The sequence below is a fragment of the Clytia hemisphaerica genome, unplaced genomic scaffold (genome assembly GCF_902728285.1).
Source record: "Clytia hemisphaerica strain Z4C2 unplaced genomic scaffold, Clytia hemisphaerica genome assembly, whole genome shotgun sequence".
In the NCBI taxonomy this organism is placed as follows: Eukaryota; Metazoa; Cnidaria; class Hydrozoa; order Leptothecata; family Clytiidae; genus Clytia; species Clytia hemisphaerica.
Window position 1 is genome coordinate 524,576 of NW_027103595.1, and position 16,303 is coordinate 540,878.

The window sequence follows — 16,303 nt, forward strand, 5'->3', positions numbered from 1 at the left end:
AACTTTTTATAAAATAGTCCTAAATAATTTCAAACTGTACGTTAAAATCAAATTACACCTTAAAACATACACTAATACACCTTAAAACCTAAAAACATCGACTCCTTGCTCACAACTTACTGAAACTGTGAAATTGCAATTCAGGTGCTGAACCGTGATTCAATTGACCATATACTTGCTTAGTCTAGCAAGCTAGACGACGACTAATTCAGACATAGTAGAAATAAAGCAAAAATTATTAGAGGGAACAATTTTAGTCGTCTACAAACCTTTGTGCACTAACTCCAAACAAAAGAAAAGTGTCAATATTGCAATTATAATTTTTTTAAGCTGAAAAAAAATCTTGAAAAAAAAATCTGTGTGGATTTGTGTGTGAAAAGTTTTTCATTTTGAGTTGATTTTGTTTTGAGAGTTTTGAGAGCTTGCGAGTTTCTGCGTAGCTAGCCGGGGTATCTATAAGGCTGGAACACCAGATTCTTCCAGTCGTTTATACAGACTTTAACCAGAGTCTCTTATGTGTGTTTTTTTTTGCACCGTTTGCATATATAATGTCGTAAATAGCTAACGTTGCGGTCCAAAATTATACATTTTGTCCAAATATTTTAGAATAGAATAGTAATTAAAAAGTAGTTATTCTTAAAACTTTAAACATGAAAAAGTAAAATATATATTTATAAAAATAAAATAATTTACAGCGTTAAAAGTATAATAAAAAATTTTTATATTATAATTAATACGTGATTGTTTAGTCCGCGTAATAAATTTGATGACCTTTATGTAATTAGGCTGTTTTGGCTAAGATGGTCCACACCTATTTCTCTAAAAAATAACACCACAATTATCCAAACCTTGATTTCTGTTTTTTTCATCTGTCAGATTGTCTGTCTTTCATAAAATCTTCTATGAACTGTAATTAAAAAATACATACAAATTTTTTTTGCATATTGTAATACCTTAAGGGGGCCGTCCGCATAGTACGTACGCACTAAAATGTCGAAAATCGAGCACCCCTCCCCCCCATGTACGCAAGCGTACGCAAATGGCTATATCCCTCTCTGGTAAGTAATACATATAAAATTCATTCACCCCCCTTCGGTTGAAGAAAATCTCGAATTCAAATCGTTTTGGTTCGGACCTTTATTTCATACATGAAACTCAATGTTTATCAAGAAACTTTTTCTTTTCCTTGATGCGTATAACAAGCGTAAAAGTCGACAAAAAAACAAGCGAAAAGGGCTATGAAAAATTTTTCTCTGCGTACGTACATTTTCCTTTGACTTCTCCCCCCCCCCTGTACGCAAGCATACGCTTTTGAGAAGATCCCCCTTAGTGCGTACGTACTATGTTGACGGCCCCAAGGGAAGAAGTTTTGGTGAAAAGAAGTTTAAATTTATAGGTTATTCGCCAAAATAAATTCTCGCCAAACTTAGAAATTTCGCCAAAAATCGCCAACTTGCATCAAAACTTTCGCCAAAATTTCTTCTCTTAAGGTAGCTAAAATTTTAAAGACGCAGCGGATAAAAGTAGTATGAAGCCGAGTTGGGTTCAAAAGCCCTTTCACGTAAGTCTGGAGAAATTTCAATTGAATCCATCAGACCTCAAAAAAAATGCGCTGGGGTTAAAGTCATCCAGTGCAGAAGGCTGCAAAATCATTGAAATCATTCAGATTTAGAAAATATTTTCAGATAATTTATATGACCTTTCTACGGTATTGCACCGAAAATCCATTAGATTATAAGAACCCGTAGTTTTCGGTTAAAACAGATATACATGATATGCACCATCACATTGTCTTCCACGAACCAAACAGCTGATTGGTTGCAAGTGACGCATTGACAGATTTTACGTCACTTACAACCAATCAGCTGTTGTGCCCGTGACGTAATGTCAGAAGAAATTACAATGGCGCATATCATGAATAGGTAGTCCTTCTCATTAACTATTTAAACTTACATTGTCAAATAATTTTCCACAATAAGCAACATAGTGTTGAAAGTCATTTTTGTCTTTCGGTAATATAGATGTAATCGGTTTTGATTTGATTTGGTTGGTGAATTTATTACCTTTCGGTAAGAACGATGAATCCAGAGGCATCTGAAAAAATAGTTTTTAAACTTTCTACAGTTAATTCTCATTAATTCGAAGTCAAACGGGAAGTCTAGTTTGTTCGAATTACAAAAAAGATTCGAATTACAGAAACTATTTTACAAGGGTTCCCTTTGACTGGAACCTGAGAATTTGTTCGCGAAGCCCTAAAACATTCTTAACATTTTGGCCATCGAAGCCTTATGTTCTTACTCTCGGGTACCTAATAACCGAAGGGTTTGGAATGAGCAGGGGAGGGGGGAGGTTGGATTAAGAATGTCCTAGGTGGGAATTAGCGCCCCCCGGCTATTAGGTACCCGAGAGTATATAGTTTGGTGTATCTGATACGTTCCCTATATTTTCATTATACCTCCCTCCCCAAACTATTCGTGACTCTTACCCTTTTCAATGAATTTTCATTTTCGATTCTTCTCGGATCACCGACTCGAATGAACACAGAAGCTCCATCGACAATCTTTAAAATCTTCTTTTTTCGGAGGTTGGATATAGTGGGTATTAACGGCTGGTTTCGAATATCCTTCAGTATTACCTGTGGTTCGAAAAAAGAAATAATTAAATGAACACGAGAAAAGGGAAATCGGAACCTAAGGCGAAAATAAAAAAGTGTAGTTTTCCGGAAACCGGCCGGGTAAAAAAAAAATTCTGACCCGGCCGCAGACTTTCGTTAGTAGTTGATACATTAGTATTCAGGGCTTACTTCATACTGTTTGTACATAAAAGTTATCTTTAAAGTTCTATTTCAATGATCTTAAGTTATCAAAAATAGCAAAAAAAATTTTCTCGGTCGGCCGCATGAGAGCTTTTTTCCTTCACCCGCATTCCGAAAACACATCTTTTTGTTTTCGTCTAAAGTAAAATATTTTTCAACGATTATATAACCACCATCTGATTTGAAATCTACCAAGAAAACTTTTCTGTCTCCACTACAGGGTGTCCCGAAAAAAGTCCTCTGCGTATGTCCACTTTTTAGGCCCACTTCTCACCCTGTGAATTAATATGGGCAGAAAGTTGACTGCCTAAAGTCTCATGCATTTCCCATTTTGACGTCAGTGCACTGACTTTTTTAATTTATTATTTCAAGCAAAGATTTTAACTGCTGACTTTTTACTTACTTCAACAATAAGATTTGGGCAGGGTAGAAAGTCAGTTATCTTAACTAGAGGCTATTTATCTTTTCTTTTAGTCAATATTTTTGTCCAGACGAGTGTCTTATTTGTAACTCTTCGAGAGACTCTTAGATGGACCCTCCCACACAACGTTGTTTCAACGTTCATCTAACGTTATATGAACGTTGTGAATATTAGAAAAACTTTGAAACGACGTCGTGTGCTAGCTGGACTCGGATTACATCATAGCCAGTTTACTTTCAAGTTGACTCCGGAGGCTTTCTTTGTTTTGAATACCTGTCCAGTGTAATGCGCTAAACTGATATTTAAGGCCGGGTTAAACGATTCCAACAATGGGCACTTCGATAAATTCTTTGTACATTGGGGTGGAGGATATATTGGATATTTCGTCTGGGGGTAGTGAAAAATCTGCGAAATTTGCCTTGTTTTGGGGGTAAACTTGCTCTGTTTAGGGGTAATTTTGAATGTCCGGGAGGTCATTTGATGTTTGTCCGGAAGGGGTGAGTGTCCGTAGGGAGGGAGGTCGTAATTCACAATGTCCGGGGGTAAATTTCCATCCCCCATATTCAATTTTTTTTCTGGGAGAGCCCATTTCATCCAACACACAGAAAATGGAATGTTACTTTACCTTGGTAGGAACACCTTGGAAAAGAGGTACTTGGAAGTAACCATGTGCTGGGTAGCCATCTGAATGTGTCAATGGTAAAAGTGTCCATGCCTGTAATGATGAAGAGAATGAGGTAAACATCGCCAAACATTTTAGCAGCCATTTCCCTTCAAAATTACAAATTACAATGTCAGTCGCGACCACTACATAGAAAAGGCAACTATTGCCTTAACGGGAAATATTTCCCGAACGGGAAGGTGGAAAACTTTCCGAAATGGCTAGACTTTCCAAATCGGGAAGTTCACCAGTTTCCCGATCGGGAAAGTGGCCTCTGAGCACTCCGGAAATGCCTGTGGAAAGTTTAAAACTTGCCCCTCTTGTAAATGTGGGGAAATGAAGAATATTCACCGGGTAGTTAAGAAATCCACCGGGCAATCGCTTCTTAATTCTATTTACCCATTCCCAATTTTAAAATTCATGAATATGTTCTAAGAAAATCATTTACAAGCCAAATTGCAGAAATATTTCTAGAAACCCTCGCTAATTAATTTTTCGAAGATTTTCCACCCAGGAAATTTTTATTAAGCGCCCCCCCTGCTTATCATTTTTTGGGAAAATGTTTTTGAAAGTTCCCTCTTTTGTCCTAAATCTGCTGTATTAGCCTCCTTTTTAAAAAATTTTCCACCTAGGACATTTTTATTCCACCCCCCCCCACGCTTATTAAGTTTTGAGAATTTTTCCGATCACTCACCGCTTTATTCAAAGCTATTAGGTACCCGAGAGTACCAAGGTTACGCATATAAGTTACATTAAAGGAAGAAATGGCGAATTTAAAGGCGGGAATTTAATTTGGCGGATGGCCGAAAAAGTTTTTTCACAGGGAATTTAATTTTGCGGTTAACTTGAAAGATTAAATTGGCGGGATTTTAATTTGGTGGACGAAGGGCATCGTCCAAAAAACACCATTAAAAATGAAAAGACCTGTATGTTTTAAAGCATGAAATAGCACACATTTGGGGGAATAAATAGAGCAACTTAAATTTGGTGGGAACTTAATTTGGCGGATTTTAACCAAATCCGCCAAATTTTCTTCCCGCCAAAATTTCTTCCTTTAATGTAGATTTTTCGATAGTCAATAATTACCTGGGGATTGAAATGTATTCTTGATTGTTTTTCAACAACCTCGTATAACTGGACCAATACTAACAAGTTCACATCGTAAACTCTTCGAGAAAAGACCTAAAATACGAGAAATAAACAGAAAATAGACAGAAAGCTACAGTAAAGTACAATAGTGTATCTCACGTTTTCGTTTCGTAGTTTCTAAGGCAATGAATTTCGAAATTAACGTGTTGAGCCCATTCAGTTTAAAGTTTAGTTTTATCAGTTTAGGGCTAGAGTAGAAACTTTTGGATGGGAAATGAAGCTACTTAATTTCCCATCCAGAACGCCCGCGCGTGGTTTTTACACAAGCGCCGAATTGAGAGTAAAATCTATATCGCTAGATTTCAAAAAAATGCAGTCCTCAAAAACAAAGGAACCGCTAGATATAATCCGTCGTCATGATCGCGACGCGCTCTAGCCGCGTTCTGGATGGGAAATAAGTGGCTTCACTTTTTCTTGTCTGGGAAAGAGATTAGAGATTTTACTCTAGCCCTTCGGGCTTTAAACTCAATGGTTGAACTAGTCTACATAAGAAAGTGTATGGTTGTATACATATCAATCCGACCTAGATAACTATACATAGAATATAAATTTTGTAGAATAAAGCCAAAAGTTGATTCTGTTGATTTTGACAATTTATTTAGTAAAATAGGATAGAATTTGGCCAAAATATTTATGGGACAATTTAGGAAAAATTTAAGTTTTCAAGCAAATTCCGCCATGTGAATATCAGTAATAAGTAAATTAATATATTGAGTACAGATTTTAGTTAAATAAGGAATGTAACATCTTTCTACTTTAATAGGATAAACTTTCGCATGGATTAAATTTTAAGATTTCGAGATTAATTTTTTTTTTTTTTTTTTTTTTTTTTTTTTTTTTTTATCTATAGTATAGTCCCACGAACAAATAGTACAAATCTAAAGGTTCCTATCCTCCCGCAAAAGGACCACCAGATCATACCGCCAGGAGGAAGGAACCCCAAATGAGCTTACAAGATGAGCAATAATAACTAAGAAATGAAAATATATATAAAAAGAAAATATATATAAAAAGAAAAAAACAACAAAAACTAACTACAGAAAATAATTGATAACAAAAATAAAAATAAACAGAAAGAGCTAGGAGAGCACTTGGAGCATAAGACTAGAATAACGGTCCCCCAAAACGTCCAGTATCGCAGATGAATTTTATCGTTATGCTCAATATATTATGATTTTGGACAACGCTAAATTCGGGGTCACCATAAAGAAGTATTCTACACAATGTTCTGGGATTAAATGGAAACAAAGATATGTCAAGTTGAAGAAGGCTGTCAAACATAACAAGTCTGTCGTTAGATTAATCAGAGCAATGCACCAAAAAATGCTGTGTTGTTTCGACTGAATTTTGTCGACAGTTGCAAAAAGGGTCGACTGTGTCAGCAAAATTGTGCCTGAACTTATGCTCACGAAGATGACTGAAACCAACCCTTAATCGGTTAAGGAGAACCACGCCCTTGTTGTCACTAGCTTTGAAAACTGAGTTAGCACTGGGTCTGAGGAATTGGAGAATTGCTTGCTTAAAGGACTTAATAGTTGGAAGATTCCGTATATGATCTCCGAGGTTATTCCATTCATTTATGCAAAAAGGAAAGAAAGAGGCACGATAGCGCTCGGTTCTACAGAAAGGTGCCTCGAGTGGTGGTTTTATCCTTCGCCCTGCATTGCGCTCTTCCTCTCCTCTCTTAATTTTGTTTAGAAATATTTCGCGGATAAGGCCTTTCAAAATTCCAAAGATGACTTAAAGTAGATTTTGCGGATTTCACGGATTTGGGTCTCATCCGCGAAATCAAATCAAGATTGTATCCCAGTAAGGTAGAAACAAAGGTTGGACACAGTACCTGTAATTTGTCGTTCCACTTGACATGTTTTACCAACGATTGCTCGTCAACAGATCGAATTAATACAGTTGTGTCTTCAGTTTTGCCCTGATAAAGAATTTAAAGAGTTTTGATTGAATTAATACAGTTGCGTCTTCAGTTTTGCCCTGATAAAGAATTTTAATGGTTTTAATGGTTTTAAGAGAGATATCGTTTGCTTACTCATCACTTTTAATTCACAAGCTTTTTCACATTGGATTGACACGGATGTGGAGCAAGATTGGTCAGAAAGAAAAAAAGAAAAACATATTTTTGCTTATGTCAGTATGATATAACAATAGGGAGACACTGTCCTGATATGAAATATGTATCTGATATGAAACGGAAAACACTTGTGCAAAAATAAAACCTTTAATGGTTTTTCATTAGACTAGGAATGGATAATAAGTAAGTACAGCAAACTCACGCTTACATGTTTTTTTTATAAGCATTGCGATTATAAGAATATCTAGGCTCAGACATGACAAAAATTTATGCATATGCTAAGCACTACCTTGAGCCTACGAAAAATGTATTTTTCTTATATTTTTCTTATTTTGGCTGTTTTTGGCTGGGATTTTACGGATTTTCAGGATTTCCCTAAAATTTTGCCTGGGATATAAGCATCCTTATAATCATTTTCAGCCTTGTCAAGCCCTCGGCCTAAGCGTCTCCGAGCCTGCTTTCGAATTTTGTATGTATTCGAACTTCTATTATTAAAATCTTTCTACAATTCAAACTTGTTTCCAGTCCCCGTCAAGAAGAAACCCTCTTAAAATACTTTCTGTAAACAAACCACGACGAACAGGATTTTTCAAATTCCTTAACACCTATCCTGGCATTTTTATGAAAAATATTGAAAATGAAAAGTGCTGACCCTTTTTTGTAACATAGAACATGTAATTACCGCTTTACTTGTGTGATTAAATTAAAATATTCGAAATAATTCAGCTTTCTTTATCTCCACTTGCTTAAAGAATTCCATCGGTTTCCATCGAGACAGGGGAAAAGAAAATGACAAAACAGATAAGGAATTGAGACAGGGGTGTAATTTTCCTTTGGAAGAAGGCAATAAATACCTGGTAAAAAGATGCAGGGGGAGAAACACAATAAGAAGCAAACGTCATTCCACTCCAATGGATGTTTTGACATCTCTCCAATGACACCTGCCAAATTGAACAGACACAATAATATAAAGTTTATTTGTAAGAACCTTCAAGTTTCAAAACGAAACTCGGCTTTTCTTTCTGTTTCAAAAAACCTTTTGGCTTAATAGACTTTTTCATAAATCACGTCACGAAAATTAGTTGCCTCGTATTCAAACAATTATCAAGGTGGTTATGTCTCTTGAGACATAAAAGGGCCATAAAATGATTTTTTATGAATAGAAAAAAGTAGTTTTAATAAAATCCGCTGGGAGTTAATCACCATAGCAATAATTTCAAAACAAGCCAAGTGATGTTCGTGACGTAATTTATGAAAAGGTCTATTACTCTTCAAAGTTGATTGGATCTTATAATTCAGCAATTTTGAGCGATTTAGTGAACAATTGAACAATAAACAGAAGGTATGCTCGTAAAAATGTAACAACTGTAACCTATTCTAGAACAAAATTTACCCACGTTTTGAGGAAGTTGGATTTTCTGTTCTTTGGGAGGGGTAAAGACTAAGAAACCAAAGGTTTAATGTGATCTCCGTATATTTTCTCTACACCTGGGTGTGTCTTATTGTATTGGTATGAGAGGTCAAAGTTTACTTACAAAAAATCCGTGCTGAGGGCAGTATTTCATCATATACTTGATTGAAAACAAACTGCTTTGTTCCATATTCTTGAATTGAGTCTAGAACGAGAAAGCCTAAATAAATATAAACTAGCCGGTACCCGGCGTCGCACGCCGGTTTAGCAAAAATGATCAGAAAACAGAAAAAGGGCGTCATTCCCAAATTACACCATACCGGCGACCAGCGACGTCCGAGACGGCTCTGCAATTAGATTTTTTTCCTCGCTTCGTTCGCGTTACATTTGCCGTAGTTCTTGATGTTTAGGAAAACTTTGATGTCAAGATAAGCGCAGTGAAATAATAGACATGACACGAGATTCGTCGAAAAAAGGCAGCCCGGGGGGGGGTACTTAGGCAAGAGAAGGGTATGGGTATGTGCCGGCCTTAAGGGTGCCTTTTTTGAAACATGGCAGTTTGAAAAATCGGAAAATAAAACTTCAGTCCCACTAAGAATCGGAAAAATAGGAAAATTTCAACTTTTTGCCCCCAGAAAGATAGAAATTTGGTCAAATTAATTCCAAAAATAGAATTATTTTAAATTCACACAATTATTTCCCTTGTTTCTTCTCCTCTTTATTCTGCTAAGGGTCCGAGGGACAGGGCCGGAAGTCAGCTCGCAACCATAGTCCCTACGGAAGGCAGCTAGGACACGCAGACAAAAAAGCGTGATAGCGCAATTTTATGTTCCCTTTTATAAAATAACTTCGTCATAACTTCGATAACTTTTCAAATTCAACAATGACTTAGATTTACAGCAAAATAATTTTCGACATTGATGTTTAAAGGTCCCTTTTTACGAAGAAAGAACTCTAGTTTTTACCGCCTTTTGAATGTATTTTTAATGTTGCTGTTGTTCTAACAAACTTGTCTTGTGATTCTTATGTTTTATTTTATATTTGTTCTTTTCTTTAACAGATTCTGTTTTAATTAAAGATTTTCTTTTGTTTTGAAAAGAATTCGAATGTCTCAAATCAAATAAGGTCGTTAATTACATTCGAAAACATAAAACACAAGAAAAAGTCTAATCTATCAATCAAAACAAAGTCTTTATAAAACGGCGCGAATCTGATTTAACACATTTGTGGAGCAAGAAGCAAAAGTCATCTTTTAAAAGAACAAAACATTGCTTGCGAAAACGAAAGTGACACACAAAAAAAACAAACACACATGCAGACTACGGCTATTAATATATAGATATAATCAAAATGCACTTAAAATAAATTCGTTTGAATGATCCTGGAATTCTTGCTGACACCAGCAACTATGTCATCAACTTACAAATAAACTCCTATAACTTTAATTTTTGATATCCATAACGTTTTACTACGGAAACACACGAAAAACAACGGGCGTTTGCAACCAGTTTAAAGGCAATAGCGCTATACTTATAGTAGGGGTCGGATTTGGTGGTACTTCCATGGTATACTCTGAAATACATGCTGATGTCAGCCCGAAAGCTGATTGGCTTGGCTTAACCGACAATTATACGCGGTTTAAGAGTATAGCTAAAACTTTGTTATGTTTTCAACAGTAAACGAAAGTGAATGAAGACAAAATGTAAACAAAAAGATTGCAAAGAAGTTTTCGAATATATTCACAATAGAATGTCTTCATTTAAAAATAGAAACACTCGATTTCATTCAAAAGAAAAATACATTCTTTTTTTCTTTCAGTTTTATGTAAGTCTTTTTGTGTTGTTGTTGAACATTATAGTAAATTATATTCACTTTTTTGAATATATTTTTTGGAATTAAGTCACTTTTGGTTTTTGTTATGATCCAGCACTCCTAAATACTCCTCCGTATGGGTGTTTGTGCCAATGCTACAATCCTTCAAGAAATATTTGAGACAAAGGGGAGTTCCCGGTGTAATTTTGAACACCACAATGGATTTTTAGGCGCCTTAAACTACAGTTGGAAAGTAGAGTTTTAACTCTGAGTTTTAACATGAGACTTAAGACTTAGGAGCTTAGGATCTCAGGATTTAAAAGCTCAAATTTGCTCGAATGAGGCTTGGAATATAGCCTAGAAGCCACCAAACCCCTCTAAAATCGAAACATTCAATGGAAGAAAGTGGAAGTGCTAAAATAGCAATTCTCGCCCGAACTTTAAATTCTGAAAAACGTTAAAATACACTAAAATCTCAATATATTTCGAGGGAGATTGTAGATCAGCATTTAATAAATATACCATGCGTCGTTCCCTTTAATTGTTTAGATTCAAAACTGGTGGCAAACGTCCGGTGTTTTTCGGGTGTTTACAAATAAAAGATTACGTCATGAATACCAAGAATTGAAATCCCTTTCGAAGATATGACGTGTAATGGGGGGGGGTAGGAATAAGGGGAGGTCGTCAGTTGTCCGACACTTTCTAGTCCGACAGTAAAAATGTCCGACATTGGATTTGACGGATGCGTCAGTATTCCGACAACAATTTTGTCCGACAACGAGTATCAAAAAATATATATGGTGAAGATCAGAGATCTGACCTCAAGGAGAGAAAGTGTTGAAAATACTAAATAAAATAAAGATGAAACATAAAAAGGCACTAATATTTTTATAATTATATGTTTTTTTCCATATATATATAACGAAAATATGAATCGCCAAAGAGGAGGCACATTTTTTATAAGCAACGTTGAAGGTTGAAGAGGTTCCAGGCCTCGAATTAGCCAACTTTTTATACCATATAAGTAAAAGTTTTTTAGATAATCTAACCATGGCAAACAATAGCCCTTGCCTTAATCCAATAAGCATATATAGGTGGTGGTCTAAACATATTTTTCAGAAATTGAACTAGAACGCTAAGCAACGTCCAAGCAAGCCCGAAAATAGGAGTTGCTTATAAAAAAAGTGTAATAAAAGGGGAAGGAAAAAATGGTGAGCTTGCTGTTTGGGGGTTTCCTCTGAGGCGCTGCACACACAACAAAACATTATTTTTTTCTCTTACACTTTTAGCGGACCGTGATGTACCAGCCCTATGGCGCCGGTGACGTTATTTATGTCTGTTCCTTTGGGTGTGTCTCATTTACCCCCCCCCCTCACAAAAAGGAAAGGAGAATTTATCGCTTTCAAACAGGGGGATGTGACTAATAATCCGTATTTCGAATAAAACGGGCAGAAAACTGTTTAATGAAACAACACCCCTTAATAAAAGTAGTTTTAAAAAGTGGCCACATAAACTTACAATCATGGTCGAAATATATTGACATTTTTTTACTATATGTTAACGTTTTTCAGAATTTAAAGTTCAGGCGAGGATTGCCATTTTACCACCTCCTCTTTCTTTCTTTCATTGAATATTTCAATTTTATAGGGGTTCAGTGGCTTCTAGACTATATTCCAAGCCTTATTTGAGCAAATTTGAGCTTTTAAATCCTGAGACCCTAAAGTTCTAAGCCCGGTTCTAAGTCTTAAGTCTCATGTTAAAACTCTCCGACTGTAGTTTAACGCGCTTAAAAATCATGTATGGTGTTTAACATTTCGCTGGGAAATCCCCTTTGTCTCAAATATTTTCTCCATGATTGTAGTAAAGAATAAAAACAAAAATGTTGCGTGAACATGAAAATGGATTTATCGCGTGTCAATACGTGAGTATGTGAAACGAGAGTTGTGGGGAGGGGCTTCTAAAACATAACAGTTGGAAGCTTTAAACTCTGGGAGGTGCTACCCTTGCCGACCAATGGGGGTGTTCCGCTGAGATTTGAAAAATGGACCCTACGTTGGACTTTTGAAAAAAGTGGCCCTGAATAGAACTAAAATTCCAATTTTTTTTACTTGTTTTTTACTCTAACTGGGACTTGTGGAGCTGAAAAAAGATACCCTGATACAATGATACACAGGTTGCAAAATTAAAGCACATCTCCGTAACCCGTTCTCCCCCAGTACCCAACACCAAGTTATGATCGAGGTCAAGAATTATTTGTTACTTTTAAGCCAATTTTCGCGTGAAAATTTTTATCACCCAAGTCGCTTTTATGCTTACGGAAAATATTTTTTCCTCAAACTCGCGAAAGTAAATTTCACAATTTTTTGACCTTGCGAAACTGTCTGCTCGCGAAAGTTTGTACGCCTAAAGTAGACTTTCTCATGGCTTCGGAATTTTTCCTGGAACTTTCAAGCTGTTAACTCTTTGACTGTCCACCGGCAAAATTTCGTGCTCTCATGAACGATATTTTCGGCTGAAGGCAGTTTTGATTCAGGACCTAATTCAAAAATCTCGCACGCTGAAAAGATAGAGCTTTGAAAGTACTTTCCAACAATAACAAGGAGCGGCGTGAAGGTCCAGCTGACGTGGCAATAACCGAATGTCGTTCGTACATGGTTCCTTAAGTGGCGCAAAAAAATTTCCTTCCCATCCTCCACTCTGAGCTTCTATTCTTTGATTCATTCTTTGTATAGCTAAGCTTTGAAAGCTTTTGATGCAGTTCCCGAAATTTCGAAACTTTTGCCGCTGATGGGATTCGAACCCACTATATACAAAGCACCTAAATTAAGAACGCCAGCGCCTTAACCACTCGGCCATCGAGTCACAACTGCATTAAGGAGTTCAAAGTTTTTTATAAATATGGTATTTACTCCAAACTCTACCCGGGGGTTAAAACCTACGATGGCCCAGAAGGCTCAAAACACGCACTTCTAGTTTTTACGCACTTCCAGTTCTTATAAAATTTGTGAACTAGAACTGCTTAGGGTCAATGGCCCAGAAGGCTCAAGTGACACTGCGCACTTCTGACTTTTTGTCAGGGCGGGAAATTTCCAAGCGAACGGCCCGCGCGATGAAATTTTTTTCGGTCTTTAAAATGAATGTCGAGTTACGCAAAATGAGTTAACATTTCCGAGTTGTTCATACCAAGGGTTACAGGTTAAAATTTCCGAGTTAAGTGCTGGTCAGCAAAATCCCCCCTCCCCAGTGGCAAAAATCGGGGAAGCAAAAAGTGAACAAATATCAACTTTGTTTTTTTCCCTCCGCGCCGCTAGCATCCTCCAAGGAAAAAAAATCGAAAATTTAAAAGAAACGAAACCGAGTTAAAAAACAAGAAATGATTCGAAAATTTAAATGAGTTAAGATACCATCAGAGATAACTCGATTAAAGTCACGGGAAAAAATGAGGTACAAAATTGAGAATGACGTCATATAGAAGGTACAAAATGACGTCAAAATTTCCGAAAAATGACGTCATAACTCGGTTTTTTTTCGTAACTCGGTTTTTTTAACTCGAGAAAAATAACTCGGGATTTCTGAGCCTCTTCGCTATTATCATCAACTCATTTATTACAACTCGGTATCTATTTTGCTGACCAGAACGGCTATCTTTCGAGGGGGACTTTTGCGTCTCTAAAATATTTTTAGAAGTGCGCAGTGTCGTCACAAAAAAACTCAGAAGTGCGCAGTGTCTTGTGAGCCTTCTGGGCCATGACCCTAGACAGTTCTAGCTCACAAATTTTATAAGAACTGGAAGTGCGTGGTGAGCCTTAGGGGCCATCGTAAAAACCTTAACCAGGGGTTAACTCCCATCCCCAACCCTAGCCCTAACCCTACCTGAAACAACCCTTTAATCTAACCGGGAAATTTGACTCTACTACCAATTCAAACCAAAACATAGGTCAAACATCGCGCGGGTAAGCGGGGCAAAAATTCTAGATCGGCGGTTGGTTTAGCCTGGACTTGTTAATTTATTGCGCATACAGGCCCCGACAAAGACAAAATCTTTTCGATCAGTTGCTTTTTAAAGGTCCATTCTGCTGCGCGCTGGACCAACAAACATGATTTAGCGACTTTAGCTGTTGCCAAAGCTAGCCAAAGCCGAAATAATTTGACTTGAATTTTATGCATCGAAAAATCTAAAAAATGCAATATTTTAGCTTTTTGAGACCGTCAAGGAGTTAATAATTTAATTTTGAAAGATTCGCTGTTCTAAACAAAGTCATAAGCCTAACCTACTTAGCGCAATCTTCTGTTATCAACCATTTTACGAATTTCCTATTTTCCTAAATAGAAGTCTCGATAACTTGAAACTTTCGAAAAAGAACGGAGGTCGAGTCTAGCAATGATGGAGACTATCCTCTCGAGTAAAGCGATTTTCCTTTATCAATGGGGCTTAACACGATGTTGACTCTCCCGTATCTTCCTAAATTAAAATTGAAAACATTGCATTAAATTTATTTTCAAATTTTGCAGAAATCAGCAAAATACGAAATTTTGCAATAAAGTGCTGACGTCAGCAAAATTTGTTATTAAAAATTTGTGGAGAGTATGTCTCACAATACTCAAAGTATAGTCATTAAGCAATTGCAAAATAATTATTCTGAGTTTTTTAAGGTAAGTGATTACCAAATTAAAATGGTTGCGTCATTTGCTATATGTAACATTTTTGGAAGTTGTGTTATAAAATAAATCACCATTATATTGAGGTCATCAGTTGAAGCTACTGTCTACAAGGTTTTCGGCCCGCTGTTGCTAAGCAACATCTTCAATAACCTCTCATAATAGTGGGCCAAGCTAGTTGGTAAATTAGCGTCCTCAAATGGTGTTTAAGAGTTTGAATTCTTACCTTTTCCTTGGTCAGGGTTCATGGTAAGAGTTGAGAGTGTAGTCTTATAGATGTATATGTTCTATCAAGACGTTTGAACAGTGTGGTGACTTTTCAAAATGATCCTTTCAATAATGTGCAACTTTGGTCAAAATTTCACATCTATACCATTAGCGAAACTGGAGTTTTATTTAAAAAACAAGTTTTGCTGACGTGTCAGCATTTTTTGGTTTTTCGCGAAAATGAGGGCATAAACAATTAGGTAACACCCTAGAGGGAGACTTCATCATGGTACCTTTCGTATTCAGCCATTGGTTTGTTCATTTCGAAAAAGCATCCACCGAAGAGGGACTTAAAAATATCTGTTCTAAAGGCACGTTCCAGCTGGATATGGCGGTCTGTTTTTAGCGAACTAAAGAAAAAAGTCAGCTGGAAAGAAAGTGGCCTGTTCTACTGACTGAAGATTGGGACAAGCTGGAAAAATATGATCTGTTCTTATGAAAAATAGTTTAATATCTAAGAATTTCGTATGTGTTCTGAGGGAATTTCTAAAAAGTCAACTGAATGTTATTACTCTCAATGTGTTTGTACAAGTTCCAATCCCATCAACCTTTGCGTTAATCTCTTTTGCACGTTAATTGCATCATTTGACAAAAGATATATAACAACTTGCACGTATCTTTAATTGACCTGCATTGAATTGTGGGATTGCAACTCGTACAAATGTCAAAAAAAAGTGAAAAGTAATAATTATGCGTTGCGGAGCGCTATTGTTGATCTGTTTGCACAGATATTTAAACTGTTAGCTGGAAATTAAGTTTCTGTTCTTAATAGTCCTTCAATGTCGAGCTGGAATTCAGCAATCTGTTCTTATAAGATTTTGTCAGCCCTGATAGATAAGAACAGTTAATTCGCATAAAATCAATCGCCTGGTAATTTCGTACCTGTCCCGAAAGTTTTTTCACCTCCTAGCTGGAAAAATATAACTGTTCTGAAGTAAAAATTTCTCCCCTGGAAAACGAGGAACTGTTCTTGATTTCGGGAAAATCCTTCCAAATCTGGCAAATCAGAACAGATATTTGCAAAT

At 36.4% G+C, this 16,303-nt stretch overlaps 1 protein-coding gene across 2 annotated transcripts in view; it reads right to left on the bottom strand.

Annotated features, from left to right (window-relative positions):
• Window positions 1-616: 616 nt before the first annotated feature.
• The window catches only part of LOC136801637 (uncharacterized), an 89,129-nt gene continuing 73,442 nt past the window's right edge, over window positions 617-16,303 (bottom strand). Inside the window, exons 29-36 of one of the 2 annotated variants that reach the window (XM_067058276.1) lie at window positions 8,665-8,745; window positions 7,984-8,070; window positions 6,887-6,973; window positions 4,984-5,079; window positions 3,862-3,951; window positions 2,486-2,635; window positions 1,954-2,094; window positions 617-907 (exon numbers count right to left, since the gene is read on the bottom strand). In XM_067058276.1, coding sequence (XP_066914377.1) covers window positions 866-907; window positions 1,954-2,094; window positions 2,486-2,635; window positions 3,862-3,951; window positions 4,984-5,079; window positions 6,887-6,973; window positions 7,984-8,070; window positions 8,665-8,745 — 774 coding nt within the window. In that variant the 3' untranslated portion in view covers window positions 617-865. Of the gene's footprint in view, window positions 908-1,953; window positions 2,095-2,485; window positions 2,636-3,861; window positions 3,952-4,983; window positions 5,080-6,886; window positions 6,974-7,983; window positions 8,071-8,664; window positions 8,761-16,303 lie in introns of those variants that run through there. The other variant, XM_067058277.1, reaches the window with a different exon arrangement.